At 37.6% G+C, this 23,296-nt stretch overlaps 1 protein-coding gene across 4 annotated transcripts in view; it reads right to left on the reverse strand.

The window, feature by feature from the left end:
- Positions 1-23,296, reverse strand: part of LOC122813204 (voltage-dependent R-type calcium channel subunit alpha-1E-like) — a 4,399,719-nt gene that overhangs the window by 2,333,364 nt on the left and 2,043,059 nt on the right. For all 4 annotated transcript variants that reach the window (XM_044085387.1, XM_044085385.1, XM_044085384.1 and 1 more), the window contains one exon: positions 18,891-18,994. In XM_044085387.1, coding sequence (XP_043941322.1) covers positions 18,891-18,994 — 104 coding nt within the window. The remainder of the gene's footprint in view (positions 1-18,890; positions 18,995-23,296) is intronic.

The following is a 23,296-nucleotide window of genomic DNA, read 5'->3' on the forward strand; positions in this document are numbered from 1 at the left end:
AGTAGAATCTGCTTAATATTCCATATGAGTTTGGTCATATCACGTTTGACTTTATGGAAAGTTGATATTCTAAACAGGATGCATAATTGACAAGGGGGTGTAGAGGGTTCGCCATCTGAAAAAACACTTACATTAGGTTTACTCTGCTCCAGAATAATCCCTGGAGCACATGCACAGTGTGTCAATTTGTTTCAATATAATTAAATTAATATTCTTGGTGTCAGGTTAGCTGGTTGTATGATCAGCCGCCATCCATATATATATATAGAAACAACACATACACCCTTGTGGGTATTGTGATTTACAAAACTGTGTTGGTTTTATTTAAAAAAAAAACTATTACCTCCTATAGTCAGTGGGTAAAAAAGAAAATGCATACTTAGATATTATCACAACCACATTTTAGCGGTCGCGAAATTGACATACCTCAACTGTTACGAGTGCAGGAAACATTGAGAGGTGCAAAGTCTTTATTGCTGAGGAAAAAGTTTGCATTACTTTCAAGGAAGAGAGAAATTGTAAGAAATCCTCTTCCTGATTTGTGTGCATTATAGTCGCATGTTTTCATTGTCATAGCTGCTATCACGCTGACAAATGGAAAGTGTAAGTAGTGCTCATCATTGCTTGATTGAGACAGTGAACATGAAAGGCAACACATGGCAAGAATGATGGCAGCTTTGGCAGCTGCATGCGAGAACAGGCAAGGGCATCACTGCTACACCGTAAATGAACGCAGTGTGTAGTTGCTAATAGAAAGTATCTGTCTCTGTTTAGAGCTTACTGTGTTCGTCAGACTTAAGCAGTGTAATCCAACAGTTGAAAAAACTTTGAACATCAATTATCAGTGTTACCTGCACTGCTGTCACTTGCATTATCCGCATTTTGTGACCACTAAAATGTGGTTGCGATAATACGCAAGTACCACAAAATGAATATTAGACATTGGAATTTTGTACAATATACATGAAGAATAACCACAGCAAACAGCACACTTGCAGTAATGGCCGGAGGAGTGTAACAAATTATTGTTGATAGATGTCACTAACCATCAGCAGTACATGTTTCATCTCCATTTGATTTTCACTTAATAAGGCAGCCTTATTGAAGAGGGATGACTGAGGCTAGAAAGTTAAGTGCATTACAACACTGTTTCACATGCCCATGGGATAAGGGAATTATACAGCAAAGGAAAACAGGTGAGATCCCTGAAGATTCCACTTGTGAGAGTCTTACATTTGTAGCAGTTTCCCATTTTGGTCAAGACGACAATCCATTTATTGCCTGCTTTATTTCAAATTGTTATAAAATATTTATTTTATTATTATTATTTGCTTCCAGTACAACTGCAGCTCAGAAGGTTGCCATGGCAACTTCTACTCACCCTGCTTGGTTACACTTTTGCTGCAGATTCAATTCTCATGTCTTTATGAAGCTGCAATTGATGTAAATGTATATTTACTGAACAATACAGTGCATAAGAAACATCTCCTGTGAAAGTGAGCAAAGCATCCTTGGCTATGTTGACTGTTAATGAGTAATAGAAAGAGACAGTTGTCAACTATGTTTACTTGTAAAGCATGTACTAAGAAAAAAAATATAGGCTCTATCGTATAACTTACATATATTGTTACTAAAAATGATGACTAGTAAACAGCCATTTGGATGTTTGCTGTCAGCATATCTTTATATCTGTTTATTTTGTTCATGTCTGCCATAACCGCACATCTTTTTTTTATTATGTATAGTTCTTCTACATGTTCCCTACCTATATTTTTGTTTTTTTTTTAGTTTTTATGTCCTTTCAAAGACTTGTGGATTAAATGAAATACAGACTACTTATTAAAAATATTACCCAATAATGCAATGGTAATGGTTTGATGTTCTATATTAAATAATTCACCTTTATCACATCATGATAATATAAAGGTGTCAGTAACAATATCACTATTTATTATCTCACTTTGCTAATAATCAGGTTAACTAAGACCTTTTTACTATGACTCCAGGAATATATATAAACATTAAAAAAAATGACAAATGACTTTATTCAAAAATAAAAAAAAACACAAATCTTCTTAAATACAGATTTAAAAAGTGCCATTGTTACAGAAGCAAATACCTTAACTCAATCACAACAGAATGACCTAATAACCTTCTTAAATGCAAATATGAAATATATTATTGGCACAGAAGAACACAACCTTCAGTCACGACATAATGAAAAACAACAGACTTTTAGGCTTTACTCTTATTAAACTGAGGAGTATTCCATGCAATAGAACAACAGCTCGTCCTGTTTCTTAAAGCAAATGTCTCATAAAACTGAAATACAGAAATAGGAATTTTCAGATGGAACACATTATAATTTATCACAGATAAAAAAAAAATTGATAGGGTGATCAAGAACCAAAGAACAGGAAGTGATATGAAGCTCATGTGCATTTTTTATGTAAAACAGCCTAGTTAAACTCATAGAAATTGAAGAGTGCAGATTAACTGTGTGCTGACTATATGACAATGCATAATGTAATGTAAGCCATAAGTAGAAAAAAATTAAATCATCTCATTCAGTACCTTTGGAAATTACAACCAAAAACTTGATTAGATAATTCAGATTTTCCAAAGATAGAAAAATTAAAAGATAATGCAGATAATAGCACTTTGTTGGCTGAAATTGAAAAACAACTGAAGAATCTGTGGATGAAGTTGTGAAAAAAATGAAAATATGTCATCTATCCCTATCAGTTCTTTCAAAATAGATGGTAAGAAGGGAAAGCTTTATTTGCCTGGGTTCAAATATCTCTGCATATGCTAACTGCATCTATGAAATTAAAAGATTATTGCTTCTTAGAAAGATATTTATGGAGTTTGAAGAGCAAATGCATTGCTGCTCAGTAATAAAAGAACACAGACATTTTTCAACAAAGGCGTATATAATCAATGTTTTTCCCCATTAATAGCATATAGCTATGAGATTTGGATAATAGCTAAGGATGTTCACCAGAAAATGAATGCCATCAAATTTTCTAAAATGACCAAATCAGTCAATTATTTTGGAAATAAACCCATACTGTTAATTTGAAGGTCTGATAGTCACACTAAAAGTCAAAATATATAGTTCATATAATATAAAGACAGACTTCACTGCAGAAAAAAAATAATAGTGCCAAATCTTGAAGGTAAAAGAATATCAGGGCAGCAGAGGCTAAGATGGATAGACAACATCACTAAAGTATCGAATATGAATTTGCAAGAACTTATAAAAGTTATTGTTGACAGAGAGACATTGAGTTCTAAAATTCTTGCACCCTCAAGGAGTTAGACTTTACTAATGGCTCAACAACAACAAAAAGTAGGAAGTGGAACATTAAAGAAAGCAAATTTTTTTAGATTAAATTAATTTGCATATTATACAGTGGTACCCGAGTTTGGAGCTACAAAGTTCTGCACACAGCCATTTGATTCTTGTTTGTGAAAAAAGACAATATCATCTTCATAAACTAATAGGCTAGTTTGATAGTCTGCGTCTTTGTATTTTCATAATGATAATCTGTGATGAGCAGTGCTACATGGTTATGCTTATCCCAGACTTTCAGGATGACTATGGAAATGTGGAGGATTGTTTATAAATTATTCCCCATCACTTATTAAAGCATAAGTGATAGGGGGACCGGTAATATGCAGATAAGGGACCTTAGCCATTTGCGTATGAGTATGATTCATAGAGATAGCTCTATAATGAACTCATCTGCATACTAAGCATATAAATGGCCCTAAACTTATGCCAATAAGCAACAGTTTACCAGTAGAATACAGAGATGCAAGGGGAAGAGAGCTCTAGTTCTTTACTTAAACAAATCATTTTATTGTATTTTAGTGTTTCTGCATACTTAAGGCAAAGTACTGAAGGGATCCTTGGGGTAAATGTTTAATTGTAGTGCTTGTTTATAGTTGCACATATTACTGAAGGGGTGACTTGGGGAAATATTTCATTTTGGTGCCTGTACATACTTGAGTATATTACTGAAGGAGTTGCATGGGTAAATGTTTCATTATGTGTGTACTTGGATATATTACTGAAGGAGTCCTTGGAAGAAATGTTTCATTGTGATATTTTTGCATACTTGGATATACTCCTGAAGGGGTTGCTGGTGGAAATAATTCACTTGTGTATCAGGGAAGTGTTTGTGCATATTTGTCAAAGTACTAAAGGGATGGCTTGGGGCAAGTTTGTGGACTACAACTCCAATATCAAAGGCAAAGTATCGCTTTTAACAATTGATGCCCATACCATGCAGATGCTAGACTATGAATTGCAAAAACATCTCATTAGCATATGCACCTTTACAACAGCTCTCATTTGCATCTGATTATTTTTAAGTTATTTAGCATTAGTTTTAATAGCCTCTATGAATCTCACCTCTACTAAGCTCATTCGTAAGCATCAGGGATATCCCTATCACATTTGTACAAGCAACTATGAATACCGGCCATACATACCAATCTAGTTTGATATTCTACAGCTTATTCATTGTTATTATAGTGAAAAAGGAGAGCAATATACTGATGTAGGGCAATATACTGATGTGGGGCAATCTTATATTCTGGTGCAACAATGTTTGTTACAAATATAAGAAAAATGTCATGTAATGGTATCTCTACATTATCTAAATTACATACGCAAGTGAGGATATCCTCATGACCTACCATAGTAAATGCTTTTAATGGAGCTATAGATACTTATACTTAGATGAATTATAGGTACAATATATATATATATTGTGTAAGTACAGCAATAGCAGTAAAGCTAGAGTGTTCCTTACAAAAGCCACACTGAAAATTTACCTTATAGGTTATTAATCTCTAATTACTCAGTCAATTTAGTGGCTATCAACTTTTTGAATATTTTAAAAATGGGGGACATGAGAGCTACAGGATAATATACTTTTTTACTAGCCTCTTCTTACTTTTCTTAAGTACAAAAGCTAAAACTGCTTTCTCTACTCTTTTGGAAAAGAATCGGACTCTAAATAAAGAATAAAAATCATAAGCAAAATACACCGTTAAAATAACTTCCTACTTACCAAAATCTAGGGAACTCCTATTAAATGCCATAACAGGCTTCATATTGCTGTGTTAAAGATCGTACTAAACCTGATCAGCTGCTAAGAGTGAGAAAGAAAAAAAAAACGAGGAGAAATTGCTTAACCTGTTCTTCATTCTGAGATTTAAAATTAAGCAACTGAGTATCATCTGCAGGAATATTGTGATTTTACCATCAGCTATTATAGACACATGAATGGGACTACTCCTTTCCAAGTAGCATATTACAAATTTAGCAGGTGCTGATGAATTCTCTTCACACATTACTAACTATTCTTCAGTTAATGATAATTTTGAGAAATCAACAAAATTCTTACCTTTGTTAAATACTAGTTTCTTTTCTAACAAGGCTGTCTTAGTTCTTTATCATGCCATGGTTTGTCTGATCTGTTTCCAAACAGTACACTGCAGGTACGAGCTAATAATCCACTGCTTCAAACATAAATATGTCCCACTTTAGGTTAACATCCTTAATTAAGGGAACTTCTCTTCAGTCTTTGGGGGTAGTGATGAATAACATCAGCAGTACATTTTAAACTTTCATATTTTCTTACGGAATGAACTAATAGCAGAGCTATAAAATTAAATTTGTAATACAGGAGTCAACTGGTGACTAAATTCTTTAATTTCACTTACATATCTTTGCATCAGAACCCTAGGGAAGGTTATTATCCAGTAAAGCAAGGACAGATAACCGGTTTGGCAATTCCAAGTCATCCAAGGAACATGTAGAACAATACAACATCTAGCAAAGTTTTACAAAATTAAAGGTACAGGACTAAGACAAATATGGTTGAAATCAACAACCATAAACCAAATTTTGTTATATAGTGGGCTAACAGTCTAGTCCCAGATATAAAGTATCAGCTGGAAAGTACAGCTGTGTAAGTAATGTTACCTAACAGTAGATGCTCAAATCATCACTGCTGCAGAAGCCTTAGCTTAGATATAACATTTGGCTGGCTTCCAGAGTTCAAGGAAACCTTCCACGTGCCCAAACTGTTGCCAGCTCAAGAAAAAACTGAAGAAAAACAATGGTTTGTATTGTATGCCAAGCCTTCTGTGCTTTCATACCACCAAAGAATATTACTCTTGTGGGATTTTGGTGGGCTATATTCAGCCACCTGTACTCTACAACTGGGCAGATAAGTCCCCTTTGTGAAAACAAACCTCCACATTAATATTTTCTTTTCAGAAACTTAACAATTTAAGCAAGGAAAATATGTTTTTCAGCAAATTGTCAAGAGACTTTTCTGTCACCTTTTGCTTTCAAATGCACCTTTTTTTCTTTTGTAGAAAAAAGTTGTTAAAATTAAGCTGCAACATGAGGCAAGCCGTATTTTTCTAAATCCTAGGACATATTTTAACTCTGTTTCTAACTCTGTCCAAACCCATCTCTAAATATTATGCTTCATTTGCATATGTTAAATGTGTACTACTTTAAAATCTATATTGCAGCATGAGACAAAGGCATAGCTAGTTTAGTTTACTAGAGAGATAATAAATATATTAAGCAAGTAATGAGGAAATAGGAGAATAAATAAACAGGTACATGCATATGCCTATTGTTCTTAATGAATTAATATATTGCAATGACCCTTTGAAACCTTACAACCATATACCCCAGGTCATTCATAAAGTGATTGTCATTTTTTTGAATATTAATGAGTACAATAAATGGAAAAAAAAAACATTATTTCATTTACAAGGAAAAAAAATTCCATTTTAATTATATTTTCTAAAGCTCAGGTGTCAAAGTGCATGAAATGTAGTTAATCTGATGAATATACTGGATTACAGTTTCAATAACAAAAGAGCATCTTGATTCATTCCATTAATTAGAATTGACAGTTAATTTGCAATTTATGATACACACTCAGATGCACTGTGCATCACTTGTTTAAATTCAGAAAAAGTATTTAATAGAACACATTTTCAAACATTCACAATAATTAAGCAAATGTTATTAATATCACTGTTTTCTGATTCTCTTTTCTTTATTCAGTTCATTGAAACTGTATATTTTAAAAATGTAAGAGTATCTTCTGTACAACTGAACTCACTCTGATGAGAAAAGTGTTTTCAGTACTGTGTAATTTAAAAGGAAGGTTTCAGTGCTGTGTATATATGTACTTATATACTGCTGCCATTCTGATAAGGACTGTTGTCAGCATAACATGCTAAAAACCTGAAGGATAACATTATTTCCACTCTCATATCACTGGTCTTTTTGAAATAAGAAACAGAAGAGACCTCTAGCAATACAAATACTGTTGACAATCAAACTACCATGAGTTTGCCAGACTCTTACAAATAAAAGTAGTCAAAAATAAAAGGGCTTCTATGACCTCACTATCAGAGTATGATGCAAGTTTCAACAAGGAAAGAAAAAATATTACTTTTCTGTCTGTATGTTTGTATGCTTTTCTCTGTACACACACACACACACACACACACACACACACACACACACACACACACACACACACACACATTCTATACATGTATATATATATATATATATATATATATATATATATATATATATATATATATATATATATACACTAAAATCAAACATCTCAAATGCATGCATTTCTACAATGCAGACACATAAAGAATAACATACCACAGCACATACACACACCAACAAATACCTCCATTAAAATAATTTCTCTTCTTGGTGGCAAGCCCCCTTGCACCTTATATATTGGAAACTACACCTCCATACTCGAACAGCTTTTACTACAATACCACATATCATCTGAGAAAGGGTACATTCCAACTCCCTATTGTACTGCAGTCTCACACATCAAACTTCCATATTTTGGTCAGCTGTGCACACCATTCTATATCTTTTGCACCTGATGGCTAGACCACATCTTAAACCATTTGGCAATGTAGCATCTGATCCACTGAATGCATTTATGGTCTACTGAAACTCACATAAATATTCCTTTTGCTGGCCTGTAACTTATCTAAAAAAAAGTCCTATCAAATGCTGCATTCATTGCAAATGCAAGTCAGTGCAGCCAACCTTACTGTAAATCCTTTACATTATTACCTTCCATACTTCATTGTGATGATGTTCCTAAATTTTCTTTACTATACTATGCTGTTTCAACATGGAGGCTTCCCACCTCACACCTATTGCTTATATATGCTAATTCCATGAAAGTACTACAGCTAAACTGAAAGAAAAGTTTACAAATAGTAAATCTATCAGGTTTCCTGATTAATAGCAAAAGCATGCATGTTGATTGGTCTCAGTAATCCAAAGGCCCAGCATTTAAGGCCCACTATAAGTCCAGCATTTCCCATAAGAGTAAGTCAAATAAGCTATTGGTCTTGAGAGAAAATCTAGATCCTTCATGTTCTCTACTCCACAAAAAAAGTTTTATCTTATAAATTCATGTATTTGATGATGCTAAGATTTGCACATTTCTTTGTGCAACAAGCAATGAATGGCTTACCCTGTACTTATACACAAAGATCAGAGGAATTTGTTAAAGGAAAACCTAATACAGCCTGCCTAAGGTCACTTCTGAATGCAAGGTTATAGATAAAAGGAAAATAAAAACCTATGGTTACTGCACTTTTGGATTAAACAAAAGTATTTGACAGAGTTTGATCATCATATTTATGGGAGACATTGGGTTCATTTCATCCCACTTTAAGGTAAATGCTTACAATTATAAGAGGAAGCTTGGAATTCTCCATGGGTCTATCCTATGCATCTCTCCCTGAGAGAGGAGGAAACCTGTGAATATGGATGATCATCCAGGATCCTAAAGGTCTGCAAACTAATTGTTTAGAATTAACCCATGAACATATGATTCTATGACGATTCAGGACATGAAACACTGTATGTATGACCTTTTCTGGCTGAAATGGTGGAACTTCAAAGGATGCCCTTAATCAGTATTTCTTCTTTTAGCAAAAGAGCTTTTAGCTGCTAACATCTATACATAAAACATTAAAGCATCGCCTTTTTGGTAAGGAAATATAAACAAAACAAGATAGAAGATGATAACATTACTATTTGACTTATCGGCAATTAATGTTATTTCGGAAACAATAACAACATTCAAAAGCAGAAATGATGCTACTACATCAAGCTTCAGGGGGAATGAGAGGCAGAAGGTGGACTTTATCATAGCAAAATAAAAAAAAATAAGCCAAATTCCAAAGGATTATAGTATTTTTGATTACATCATGCCTGCCTGGGTTAACTTTGCTTACTGAGGGACGTTTTAGAGCATTTAAAAAAAAATGAAAGGAATAGGATAAACTATTTATGTCTATTGTAGACCAAATAGCTACAAAATTCTGCTATGGGATATATACCTTTCAAAGCTGTATCATTCTAAATGGCCATCACTGCAACCAGATTGCCAACATGCTATTTATAAGTTTGCATGGGAAAAGAAGTCACATGAGGTCAATGTGAAAGTTAGCTGCAAACCTCAGAAGTTGAGGTTCTCAGTATCCCAAGTTTAAAAGGTATGGTAAAGCTTTTTCAATTAGATCATATTTGCAAGTGTTTGCATATTAAAAAACTAAGAAGGCAGAAAGGAAACTCTTCTGGAAGGTACTGTGTAAAAGAAAAATGATACATTGGCTTGGCTCTGTTTATCAGAAGTGAAACCAAGCACCGACATTAAGAATGACTGTAGTCTAGCTTCATCCATATTGAACAAGAATGTCTTGGTTTCTTCTTAGATGATATACGGAAAAACAAGGAATTCCTAGAAGATTGCCATCTTATGTGTTGCAGTGAATGGGTTGATCATGTTATAGTAATTGTTGATATGTCATATTGTGAGAAATTAATTATGAATTCTGAAGAATAGCAGAAAGAAAAAAGAAATAATCTCCCATGTTTGAAAGTATGACAGTCTCTAACTGTGTATTGCTAAACTTATTTACTGGAGAGACACTGTGGTTTTCCAGAGTGAATGGGGTTATATTCATCGATTTATGGTAGGTTTAAGAGACATACTGTATACTGCAGAAGTACCCAAGTGCATTTAAGACATAAATATTTGTAGTGCATGGAGCATTGTGATTAAGCTCCAAAATCAAGAAAAAGAGAAACCAGTTAAGCACTTCAGTAGCACAAGCTTAGTGTTACTACCTGCCTCTCTTTATGCAGGGCAGTCCTTACTTGGACAGTTGTGTCCTGAAAAAATGGAAAAATGGTAAATGTCCTGAGATTTTAAATAAACAAAAACCTCCCTAATGTTGCCCTAATAGCTGTATAAAACAGTTACTTTGTATCTAAAACACCTTAATAAGATACTAAAGACCAGAGACAAATCAAATTCTATAAAAAAGAAAGTTAATTTGGCAGCAAAGTGAAATCTAGTCCTTTGCACTGGATACAAGCATAGTTTGTGCTGCAAATTGCATAGTTTTCATACAAAAGTCCCACTTAGGGCATCTGAAAAGGTGGCCACCCTAGCGCAAGACCAGATCTTAACATTTGTTAAGCGCTTTCCCTCCAAGCATTAAGATCGGGTCTTGCACTAAGAGATGACAGTGCCATTCAACAAACAGTGGCAAATGTCAGAATAGCTTTTTTCTGCCTATTGTCTATTCCTACAATCTGGTCTTAACTTAGTTTCAAAAAATCTCCCTGATGTGTTTTTCTGTCTTTTTGAAAGCCAGCAAAAACACTACAGTTTTTTTTCTGTAAGTAGTCATACATGGAGTAGATAAATCCGAATGCACTCCAAAAATGATGACTGGATCTTTAATCATATTCTAATATTAAGTGTTCTCAAGATGCATGCCCAGACTCAACTTTCGTTCTTAGCATCCACAGCACAAACACATAAAAAACTCAATTATGACATACCTTTCAACCTATTAGATCAAGAAATCTGGACAAAGCCTAAATAAAAGTGGTAGAAAGGCCCAAAAAAATAAGGAAAAACTTTAAATATCGCTCTTACAAACTTAGAACATTGATACAATAACAGGTTTTGTATTAGCATGAATTTTCTGAAGGGTATGAAGTCTGAAACTCAAATGTCTGTCATTATTTTCTAACTTAAATCTTAAATGATTTACCACAAATTTGCCAGAAAACTGCAATTTTATGAAAAACAGACGAAAAATATGAGGCAAAAATCTGGACATTCTGAGAAACTGTAAAGTTGAGAGGTATGAGTTACGATCAGAAACAGATCACAATGCTGTATAATTTTGTTGTCTCAGTAGACTGCTGGGGAGATGACGCTTTCTTGGCAACTTTAATGAATAATTATTTAAAAATGACAGGCAACTGTGGCTAACTTTTCAAAAGACAGGATTTACTTTATTTAAAATTTGATTATATGGCAGTTAGTGCTTGAATAACTGCATCTAATTAATCCCTCTTATTTTTGCTAAATGCTCTCCTGGCCTTTAGTGGAGATGTATTACTTTTAGTTTTAGATAGCACAGTCTATGCTCAGACTGCATTAGGCCAGTTATCACTAAGATGATTATTCCAGGGACCCCTAATGAAAAGCACCCCCCCCATACAAACAATATGTGCCTTATCCTAACCTTTAAACTAGCCACTATAATCATTTCAAATAAATAAACTGAGGTGTTAAGTATAATGTTTGTTGCATTACTGCATACTTCATTCAAGTTTTGGAAAGTAGACTGCATGCATAGTGAGGATTAGCTAAAAACAGGTCTGAGCAAAATTAAAGCTTTTTTTCTTAAAGAAAATGGGCAAATAATAAGAATGCCATGTTTTTAAAAGCAAGAATGGTATTTATATTAGCTGTGCTAAATCTCCTTTCACAAGTATAAACGATATAAGATAATATCATATACAAAAAGTTAATGCATTGCTGAACTCACAATATAAAATGTAACTCAGAAAGGTTTAATTTAGCAGTTGTGATGCTGTTATGCACGTGCTATATTACACAGTTGTTGCAGGTGTAACCACTAGGTTAGTGCTGCTGCATCCTTTAACTAATGTGACGTCATGACAGATAGTCCTGTGCAGCCTGTCTGTCTGTTCTTTATCACTTTATTCTATGTACTATAAGACTGTTTCAGCTGGTGAGAATGTATCTGCTTTCTAACCACTACTAGAGTGCTGATGAAAGAGGAGCTTAAAGTACATTTATAAAGTCAGTGCTATCTAGTTCTGTTACTTTCAGTAGGGCAAAAGTACAGTTTTGTACCTACCATAAATGTAGATGTTCGAGTGCTCATACTGCTGCAGTCATAACAGATGGGTTATCCTGCCGTCAAGCGGGTCCTCGGTCAGCCGAATTCCAAAGTCTAGGTCCGGCGTCGGTTGTCGTCGCTTCTTCCCTGACGTCAGTGCGGCAGGGGTATAAAAGAGGCAGCCAACGCCATTTTCTTCAGTTTTTCTTGCCCCAGATGTCAGGTGCCCCCAGAAGGAAGGAAACATAATGTTATGCAAAGATGCAATGTTGATAAATCAAAAACAGTAGTTGCAAGCAAATACACCATAAAAGAATACCCCAAAAAGGTTATATGAAAAGTGTATGTCATAAGGCCTGTCCTAAGAGGGAATGGAGGGAGGGAGGGAAACCTGGACTGCATCTACATTTATGGTAGGCACAAAACTGTACTATGCTCATCGTGCATACAGCTGCAGTCATAACAGATGGGTAGAATCCCAAAGCTAAGTAAGGGTGGTAGGCACTAAGTGGAACTAGGAGGAGCTAGGATGCCCTGCAGGACTGCTGTGGCAAAGCCCGCTCTAGATTTTGAGTATAGTGGGAGGTGATAGTGCTTGGAGAAAGTGTGCACTGAACTCCAGGTGGCTGCTTCCAAAATGTCCTTGGTAGGGACCCCCCTGAGGAAGGCTGAAGAGGTAGCTGTGGCTCTGGTGGAGTGGGATCTGATGCATGCAGGCACAGTTTTTCCATGAAATGAGTAACAAAAGCGTATGCAGTGGGCTATCCATTTTGAAATTGTCTGTTTGGAAATAGCCTTTCCTTGAGCACCTGCAGCATAGGACACAAAGAGTTGCTCAGATTTCCTGAATGGCTTTGTTCTGTCCAAATAGTAACGAAGTTGCCTGTGAATGTCCAAGGAATGTAGTAGTTTTTCTCCTTTGTTTTGTGGATTAGGATAAAAGGTAGGTAAGTGGATAGTCTGATTCAAAGCTACACTGGATACTACCTTTGGCATAAAGGTAGGGTTGGTTCATAAGGAAACTCTGTCCTGATGGAAAATGATGAATGGCTGCACAGCCATGGGGGCCTGTAGCTCCAAAACCCTGCGTGCTGAGGTGATAGCCAGAAGAAAGGCTGTTTTCCATGACAAGTACTGTAACTCTGTTGAAGAAGCTGGCTCGAAGGGAGGAAGGGTCAGCTTTTCCAATACGAAGTTGAGGTCCCAAGCAGGGACTGGTGGTTTCCTTGGGGGTTTTATATTCTTTGCCCCTCTGAGGAACTGCCTTAAGAGAGGATGCGAGAATAAAGGAGGATCTGTGTTGTATTGTGCAGAATTGCTGAAGCGTGGATCTTGATGGAGGAGAAGGAAAATCCATTGTTTAACATCTCAGCTAGGTACTGTAAAATTTGAGGTATATTTATTACCCAAGGATTCTGTCCCTTTTCTTGATTCCAGGCACAAAATCATTTCCATTTGGCGGAGTAGGCCTTTCTAGTAGAAGGTCTTCTGGCCTCCAAGATGACGTCCTGCACCTCCTTGGAGAGGAGAAACTGTTGGGAAATCAAGGAATTCTCCATGCAGCTAGATTTAGAGTTTTGAAATGGCTGTGAAGGGTTTTGTAGTTGTGCTGGGACAACAGAAGAGGGACTAGAGGTAGGATCCATGGTGGGGAATGTGTCAGGCTCTTCAGGAGCGGATACCAGTGTTGTCTTGGCCAGTCTGGAGCAATGAGAATCATTTTTGGCCTCTCTGCTCTGGCTTTTAATAGAACTTTGGGCAGCAGAGGAAGAGGCGGGAAGGCATAGACTGTCAATGTTGCCCAATTGAAGGAAAGTGCGTCCACTTTCCAGGCCTGTGGATGATAGGTCCTTGAACAAAATTTTTTCAACTGGCAATTTCTGTGGGTAGCAAAGAGATCTATGTCTGGCTGTCCCCATGCGTGAGTTATCTTTGTGAGAACTTGAGGATGCAACTTCCATTCGTGTGGATCTGTCATATTTCTGCTTAGGTTGTCTGCCAGTGTGTTTTCCTTCCCTGGCAGGAATTGTACCAGTAGTTGAATTTGCAATTCCAGTGCTGTGTTCCATAGGGTCATGGCTTGCCTGCACAGGGGGTATGAATGAGTTCCCCCCTGTTTGTTTATGTACCACATCACTGTGGTGTTGTCTGTCCTTATCAGTAGCTGGCCTGGATGCAGTAGGTCTTTGAAGGTCATAATAGCCTTTTGCACGGCTAGCATTTCCTTTTGGTTGATGTGAAGGTGCTTCTCTTTTCGGGTCCATTTTCCCTGAATGCACTGATCTGTCATGTGTGCTCCCCAGGCATAATCTGAGGCATCTGTTGTGATGATTTGAGTTGCTTGAGGTACACAGAAAGGAAGACCTGTGTTTCTTTGGCAAGCTTGAGCCCACCACATAAATTCCTTTTGAAGGCATGGAATGAGTGGTATAATTGCTTCCAAGCTGTGGCTGTGTTGAGACCATAAGTTTTTTAGGTACCATTGAAGTTTCCTCATATGCAGCTTTGCACATGGGATTAGTAGGATGTAAGATGCCATGAATCCCAGAGCCTGCAGGACTTTCCTTGCAGTTATCCTGGTGAAAGTTGCCATTTTTCTGATGTATTGTGACAGTTGCCCTTGCTTGTCTGGCATGAGGTAGGCCATCTGGGTGGTTGTATCCAAGCTGGCACCCAGGAAAATTATTTGTTGAGAGGGTATTAGTTTTGATTTCTTTTTGTTGACTGTGTATCGCAGGTAGTTCAACAGTTTTATTACAAACACCAGGTGCTGCAGTAGTATGTCCTTGCTGTCCACTTAGATCAGGCAGTCGTCCAGATATGGGCAGATTTGTATCCCTTGTAGTCTGCAGAAGGTGATTACTGATGCCAGGCATTTCGTAAACACTCTGGGCGCAGTAGATAAGCCAAAGGGCAATGCAGAGAATTGGTAATGGGTTGAACCTGCAAGAAATCTGAGGTATCTTCTGCAATCTTGTCTGATAGGGACATGCAGGTATGCCTCCTTGAGGTCCAATGTTACCAGCCAAGACTCCTTGCCCAGCATGGGAAGAAGCTGCTGTAATGTGAGCATCTTGAATTTTGGCACCTGTAGATATGTGTTTAGAATGGATAGGTCTCCAATCTTTGTCTTTCCTTGGTACCAGGAATAGTCTGGAATAAAACCCTTGACCTTGTTCTTTTGCAGGTACCTCTTGAATTGCTTTTATGTCCATAAGAGCTGAAATTTGTTTTTGTGCCTCTGCCCTTTGATTTTGTGGCAGGTTTGGCATGCCTCTCATTTTTGGAAGGGTGTGAAAGTGGAACCTGTAGCCTCTGTCTATAATGTCCAGAATCCATTTGTCTTTTGTAACAATATGCCAATTTTTTGAGAATAATGTCAGTTTTCCACCCAAAGGTGCTGCCATTAAAGCTTTGCTTGGCAGGTGTAGGGGGAAGTCATTGTGTCTGTTTTCTAAAAGACTGTGATCTATCTTCTCCACCTCTTGGGGTTGGTGCTTGCCACTGTCTGGCTCTGAAAGATCCTTGAGGTTGCCCTCTACCCCTTGGATGCCTGTATCTGCCCCTTTGAGGTCTGTCCATGGCTGGAAAGGACCAATTTTTTGAAGGCCAGTTTCTGCTGAAACGTGGAGGCTATACCTGCAGGAAATCTTTCACTGTTTGCATTGATTTCGCTTTTTCCTCCATTTTCTTTAGCACCTCCTCAGCTTTAACACCAAACAATACATCTTTTTGAAGAGGTGCATCTAATAATTTAGCTTTGACATGATCTGGTAAGGTTTGCTCTTTGAGCCAAGCATGCCTACGTATAACAGACCCGTAACAGCAGCTCTACATGAGGCCTCTAAAGCATCAAAACCACACTGCAAGGTATGTTTACCCACTTGCTCTGCACCATGCAACAAATCCTGCAACTCTTTTAAATCTGGTTGTTCTGGTTGTGTCATCTTGCTTTTCAGCTGAGATATCAAAAACTGTTGATACTTTAACATATGGAACTGACAGTTTAATGCCCTCATGGTTAAAGTGGCTGAGGTATACACCTTTTTCCCCCACCTTTCTAAAGCTCTGGAATCTCTCTCTGAAGGTAATGGGTTTTTAGCAGTAGAGGCCTTAATTCCCTTGGGACCCTGTGAAATTGTTTCTGGGTCAGCAGTATGGCTTTTATATAGGAACTGGTGAGAATCAGGAACCCGGTAATACTTGTCTGGTTTAACAGGAGCTGGAGGCAAAGGAGGGATAGCCAGAGGCCTATGCTGGAGAGCAGAAGAAATTCCCTGAGCCTTTACTTGGAAACTGAGTAATCTTGGCCTTCCCAGTGAAAGTGTTCCCTCAATGTATGCAGGGTTTCCCCAAAAGAGAGGTCCTCAGGGGGGGAGACCGAGGGAATAGACTCCTCTGCATCAGAGTCTCTGAATGGAGAATAGGCATAATCCTGGTCCTCAGACAGTTCTGAGGTAATAGAAGCTTGATCTGAGGAAGGGTAGTCTTCCTCTAATCTGGGCCTTTTGTCAGAGGGGGGTTGAGAACCCTTGATAAGAGTAATCAAATCCTCAGCCATTTTAAGCATCTGTTTTTTAGGCATGGTGCCTTGAGAGGGGATCTGAGGAACCTGGTTTTTGGTTTTCATGGCTGCTTTAGATTTAGTGAAGGCTTTAATAGAGAAGGAGGAAGGCCTGGAGACCCTTTGAGAAATGGCAGGCCTGTCTAAATTCTGAGTTTCCCCGCCAGGAGTGGCGTCGGTATCTGTAGTAGGAATGGGGGCCGAGGAGCCTGCGACCTCTGGTACTGAAGACACCGGTAATGCATTGTCATCGGTACTCAGGGGCTGCGTAGGCACCTCGCTGATTACCGGAGAACCGGTAGTCGGCCTTAGCGTGGTTTCAGTTGGTGGTGCGGACCTCGTATGTCAGACCTTATCTTTGCGTTTTTTGCTCAAAACTGGAGTCGGAGTATCCGACGACATAATATAATTAAATTTTTTGCCAAAAAAGTGAAGGTCGAACTCTGCCCGATGCTTAATAGTGCGTTTGTTGAATCTAGCACAAAAATGGCCGGCCGAGACGTTGTGGTCTGGGCCTAAGCAAGGTATACAGAAAGAGTGGAAATCCTTATGCGGTATTTGCTTCCCACATGAAATGCAATTATTAACTTTGTCTGACATCGGTCTGAGGCAAGAAAAGTTTCCCCAACGGGGTACTTAGCTTTCAAGAAGACTTCGGCTGAAATACTTTCGTAAATCTCAGGAGCTGGCCGTCTGGCACTTGCGAACTGCTTCTGCTTCGGGCACCGCGTGGCAAGAAAGACTGAAGAAAATGGCGTTGGCTGCCATCAGGGAAGAAGCGACAACAACTGACGCCAGACCTAGACTTTGGAATTCGGCCGACCGAGGACCCGCCTGACGGCAGGATAACCCATCTGTTATGACTGCAGCTGTATGCACGATGAACATCTGCTTTACACTTATTTTGTAAGGATGCAGTATTTCACCACAAACCTAATAATTCTCAGATCCTTGCTTCTTGTTTGTGTTTAATCAATATATATTCAAGTAACACCTAATAAATGACAGATACAGTACTTGTCAAAAAATGATTGGCTGAGCTATCCTAAGAAAAAATATACCTCACATTAAAGTTACTATTTCTTTGGGAGGAATATCCCTCCATGCAAACATATAGTGAGCTGTTTCTGTTGCATCTCAGCAGGTTAAATAGAAGGCTCGGAGACTACTACAACTTGATGAAAGTTAAAGTTTCTAAGTCTTGGTGGTCTTGCTCAAAATACCATTTCAAATGAAAGTGACATTTTTTGAGTGCAGCGTCATTAATTTCATTCCCTCGACATGACAGAAAAACATTTATCTGTCTGTCTGTCTTTCCATGCACAGATGCAGCACTCATATATTAGCATGTGTGTGTGTGTGTGTGTGTGTGTGTGTGTGTGTGTGTATACGTACCTAAGTGTTTGTGACTGGGTGAGTATATGTGCTTGTGCACATGCCTGTGTGTCTGCATCTTGCACTTTATTTATAACAATTGACAATACTTCCAATCACAAAGAGTTTTGGTGGTCTTGGTGAAAATGGCATTTTGAATGAAGGTGTCATTTCTTGAATGCAGCATAAATGATTTTCTTCCCTTTAGTCTGCATGACAGAAAAAAAACCCATCTATCTATGTATCTACCTATCCATCTATTTGTCTATCTACCTTTCCATATACAGACACAACTCATCTATTTGTGTGTGTGTGTGTGTGTGTGTGTGTGTGTGTGTGTGTGTTTGAATGAGTATATATGTGCATGCATCTTGCAATCTGTGTGTAGCAACTGACAATACTTCCACTCTCAAAGAGTAACACTAAATTCATAGAAGTGCTACAAAATCAGACATTTAGCAAACTGTTCAGCACCCTACCTAGAATGACGTTTAAACTCCAGTTAAATGTGTAACTCAATATATTTGTATGACTTGTCAAAATTATTATTTACTGGTTTAAGTATATAAACATTATTTGTATTTTATGGAACAGAGATAGTAAACAGCATGTTTAGAGGCAGTATTTAAAGAGAATCTTAAAACGCCATCTTTAAATGAGTCTTTCTTACCCAGACAGGACCCCAAGAACAAGGTTCAGGACAAAGAATGAGCCGATGATGATGAGGGGAATGAAATAGAGCCAGTTCCAAGTAGCTCCTAAGGCATCGTTGGCCTGTAACAGAGACATATATACATATCACCATTAGATAACACATACATAATTTCTGTAGGGGTATCATCTGCATATCATTATCTTAACATACAGACAGGTAGACATACTATTATACTTTATTTATGGCTTAGAATCTTATTCAGTTCTATGTTATTTACAATTTCCAGTCTTCCTCCTCAGAAATTAAATTCCATGTCTTAAAGGACACCTAACCTTATTTACATATGCCACTTTCATTTGACACATAAAGTATTAATGGACTCCACAGCAGGGTGTAAAATAACATGTTTTATCAGTCTTTTATTACTGTAGTACTCAAACCACACACAGACTGTAACATAAAACGTGGAAATAAAGGCATGCATACAAGTAGCACTGAATTCCTCTGTGCTGTCCTCGCCGGTTTATCCATGAAAAATAGTTGTATGCCCAAATGGATTTACATTCTTTGCGGGTTTAACAAATAAAATGCACAGATTGGGTTACAGGGATTAAAACCTCCCCATCCCAATGCAGGAGCCAGTGAGTGAACCACTTTTACATGATGATTTAGGGTGGAGTCTATTTGAAGTCTATCCAAACTATTCCTCGCCACACATATCATACTGAAATGTCTATCACTGCTTGCGTACGTTTTTTACTACCACTATCTAAAAATGTCTTGTTAGGAGTGCTATCGTCAGTAAAATTAATCCACCACTAGACGGTACTGTTGCAGCAATGAATCCCAGATTATTTCCCTAATGAAGATGTGTTGCTGGACAAGGTTTTCACTCATGTACCCCCAGTTTGACAGTGTAGCAGCTGCTAAGTCCATGAACCTGTCCATCAGTTTCATAGGTTCATAGATTAGTACTAAGCTAACTGCCCTTGTGAGCCATTTTAAGCCTAGCCAATTATCCCTTGTGAGACTCAAACCCTGCACCTTGTGCTTGCAAGGCAAACACCTTAACCATTAGGCCACCCTCCCAACCCTGAATCATAGGCAGATATCCTGGTTCTTGCTAACAGTACGACTAAGAAAAGAATTGAAGAAGAACTCAAAAGGACTTGGGTTGGGAGGGTGGCCTAATGGTTAAGGTGTTTGCCTTATAAACACAAGGTGCAGGGTTTGATTTTCACAAAGAATAACTGGCTAGGCTTAAAATGGCTCACAAGGGCAGTTAGCCTAGTAATAATCTATGATCCTATGATCTATAAGAATATGTCAGACAAAAAAAAAAAATTATCAGATTCATCCATCCTCAGCCCCTTTTCCCATATTTGCACATGGGGTCAGGGTGATATTTTTAATAATTTCAGAAAATTGATAAATATATTACCTTCTGTTCCAAAACAGTAATTTGGTCATCTCTTTAGGTGCTTATTCCATTTAGACTTTTAGAATTTCATACTTAAAGTGCTTTATTTAAATGTTATTATTATTACCATTTCTGTAAAGGCAATTGCATGCCACAGGTGACACTAAGTCTAAAACAAATCTCATTTCACACAGAGGGTATTGCAAACCTTTTCCAAAGTACTGTAATATGCAAAGATTCAAAAAGATGTACGACATGGCAGTATATGAACAGATGTACATACAGTATTGTAACAGTGACACCAGAAATAACTTAAAATATTTAGCTTAAAACCGAAACAATGCAAGCTTTTCCAGATGTTGCAGACCATAGTTTATTAATACAAGAGTCTGACACTTTAGAGTAAGGAATGGTGCAACTGCGCGTCATCAGAGTTTAAAACTATCACAAATGGGAATTGTTTAAAGGAATTTGATCAGAATACACACATGTCAAACAAATGCACACAGTCAAATTAAAAATATTTCATTTTAATTAAATAAAACATTTTATATCAACACTTATTAAAACTTATTTATGTATTTTCAGGCATAAAAGAGCATTTAAAACACCCATTAAACTTAAGTGTGTCTCAAGGCCTGGGAGAATTTTAATTAAATAAAACATTTTATATCAACACTTATTAAAACTTATTTATGTATTTTCAGGCATAAAAGAGCATTTAAAACACCCATTAAACTTAAGTGTGTCTCAAGGCCTGGGAGAAAGGAGTCCATTGAGACCTGGGGTGGGTAGCTAGGATTCATCTTCAATTGCAAACCTCCTGCCCTCTTTTCCAGAACCTCTTTCCAACACACAAAACAGAAAGCTTGTAAAATTATTGCATATGGTTGTAATCTTCTGAAATAATGTTTGCACATTTTTGTACATATAGCATATAGATGTTGAAATCCTAGGAAGCTGCATCCTCACCAGTTTGCTATCAGTAGTGGCTATAACAAGATGAATAACTGAAATAGTTTCTCCACTTAGTATTTTACAGTTGGTGTGGGATAGGTAGTTATTTCTGAAGGAAGTATTTTCCATCCAGATATATAAGTTATATAAGTATTTAATAATGTATATATACACACCACATACATCTCTCAATACAATGCCACTCTCCTACTTTTATCGACAGTCATGTCTGACTGTCACAGGCTTTCTCTCACACAATCATCCATCTCTTTGCTGTTGACAGACTCTTGTTGTTGGTCACAAATATTCTTCACTAGATTGTCAGTAGCTTTACTGCACATGCCTAAACTACAATAATGTGTTCTCTATGACCTTCTATGCCAGTGCAGCTACTTGGGCTTCGGCTCTGATGTAACTATTTCTTTGACTGCCCTACAGTGTGCATTTGACAACTCCTCTCAGGCATTTCATCTTCATCACCTGTAGCTTTCTCAGCTGATCTGCCTTATTTGCTCAGGTTTCTGTATCACACAGTAGTACTGGTCACATCATTGTTTTGTACACCTTACCTTTAAGCTTCTTTGGCATTCTTCTGTCATAAATTACACTTGACAGTCTGTGCCAGTTGGCTGCAGCTACTCCTGACACTCTGACAGCTGACCCCCTGATTCTAGCTTTGACCTCCCCATTCAGACTTCCCTACTCCTCAATAGCCCCCCATATACTTGAAGTTGTTAATCTGTTCCAATATTTGTCCTTCTATCTCATTTATCAGCTTCTTTTTCTGATTTTCCCCATTTGCTGCCATTACAGCTGTCTTATCTGTACTCAGTTTCATCCAGTGTGCTTTCAGTTTTGCATTCCATTCTTCTATCAGTTGGTAAAATTCTTGTTCAGTCAGCCTTGAATGGCCCATCATCTGCATGAAGAAACTTTACTGATATGTCCCCTCTGACCTGTTTACTAATGTAGTCCATCAACAGTATGAACAGCAATGATCTCAGAGATGAACCCTGATGCACACCCAATCCCATTGGGGGCCCATTCGTAGTCTGAACACTGTTCATACTTATTTCATCAGGTCCTTGCACATAGTCTGCACTAATTCTACAAATGTTTCTGGGACCTTGAACCATTGCACGACTGCTCAAACTAGCTTTCTTCAGACCTTGTCATATGTGTTCTTTAAGTCTAAGAATGCTCAGTTAGCCTATTTCTTCATATCTTCTCAATTATCTCTCTCACTGCAAACGATGGGTTAGTTTTGCTGCACCCTGATCAGAATCCAAAGTGTTCATCTCCCATCTTACTTTCTGTTACTCTTCTTATTCATTTATCGATCACATTCACAAGCATTTTCATGCAGTGTGACAGGGATTCTATACCTCTATATTAACCACATTTGTGAACGTCCCCTTTGTTCTTGTATATTGGCCCTAGAATGATTATTCTCCACTCTTCTAAAGTACAGCTTCCTCTCCAAACTGCTATGAGTACTCTCTGGATCCATTTCTCTCTTAACTCACCCAACATCTTAATCACATCTGCCATGACCTCACATTTCAGCCTGCTGCTTTCCCTGACTTTATTTTCCCTAGTGCTGTTCTTACCTGTTCTAGGATGGGTTCTCCTTACAATTTAATTTTAGGCTATAACTGGGGCAGTACAACTTCTGTGGGGTTTTCTTCATACAGAATATGCCAGAAATATTCCTTCTGTCTGCCTTTGATATCTTGTGGACTGGTGAGCAGACTGTTGCTGGCATCCCTTACGATGGATGTCTGTTGACTATCTTCTTTATCTTTCTGCCTTATAACCTGATAAAATGTACCTCTGATATCTACTGAGTCACTTTCCAGAAGTTGTTAGAGTGGCACTGGTGCCTTATTTTTTTGCCATTGCAACTGGTCTCTTGACCTCTGTTAGCCAACCAATATTCTTTATTAGCCTGGTCCATCTTTTCTACACCCCTCCATTTTTCCTGCAGCACTCTTTCTTTAGATGAAATCCTGATGATCTGAATTTCATGAACAGCTTTCTGTAT

Source organism: Protopterus annectens, chromosome 10.part0 (assembly GCF_019279795.1).
Source record: "Protopterus annectens isolate FY-2018-M chromosome 10.part0, PAN1.0, whole genome shotgun sequence".
Classification (NCBI taxonomy): domain Eukaryota; kingdom Metazoa; phylum Chordata; order Ceratodontiformes; family Protopteridae; genus Protopterus; species Protopterus annectens.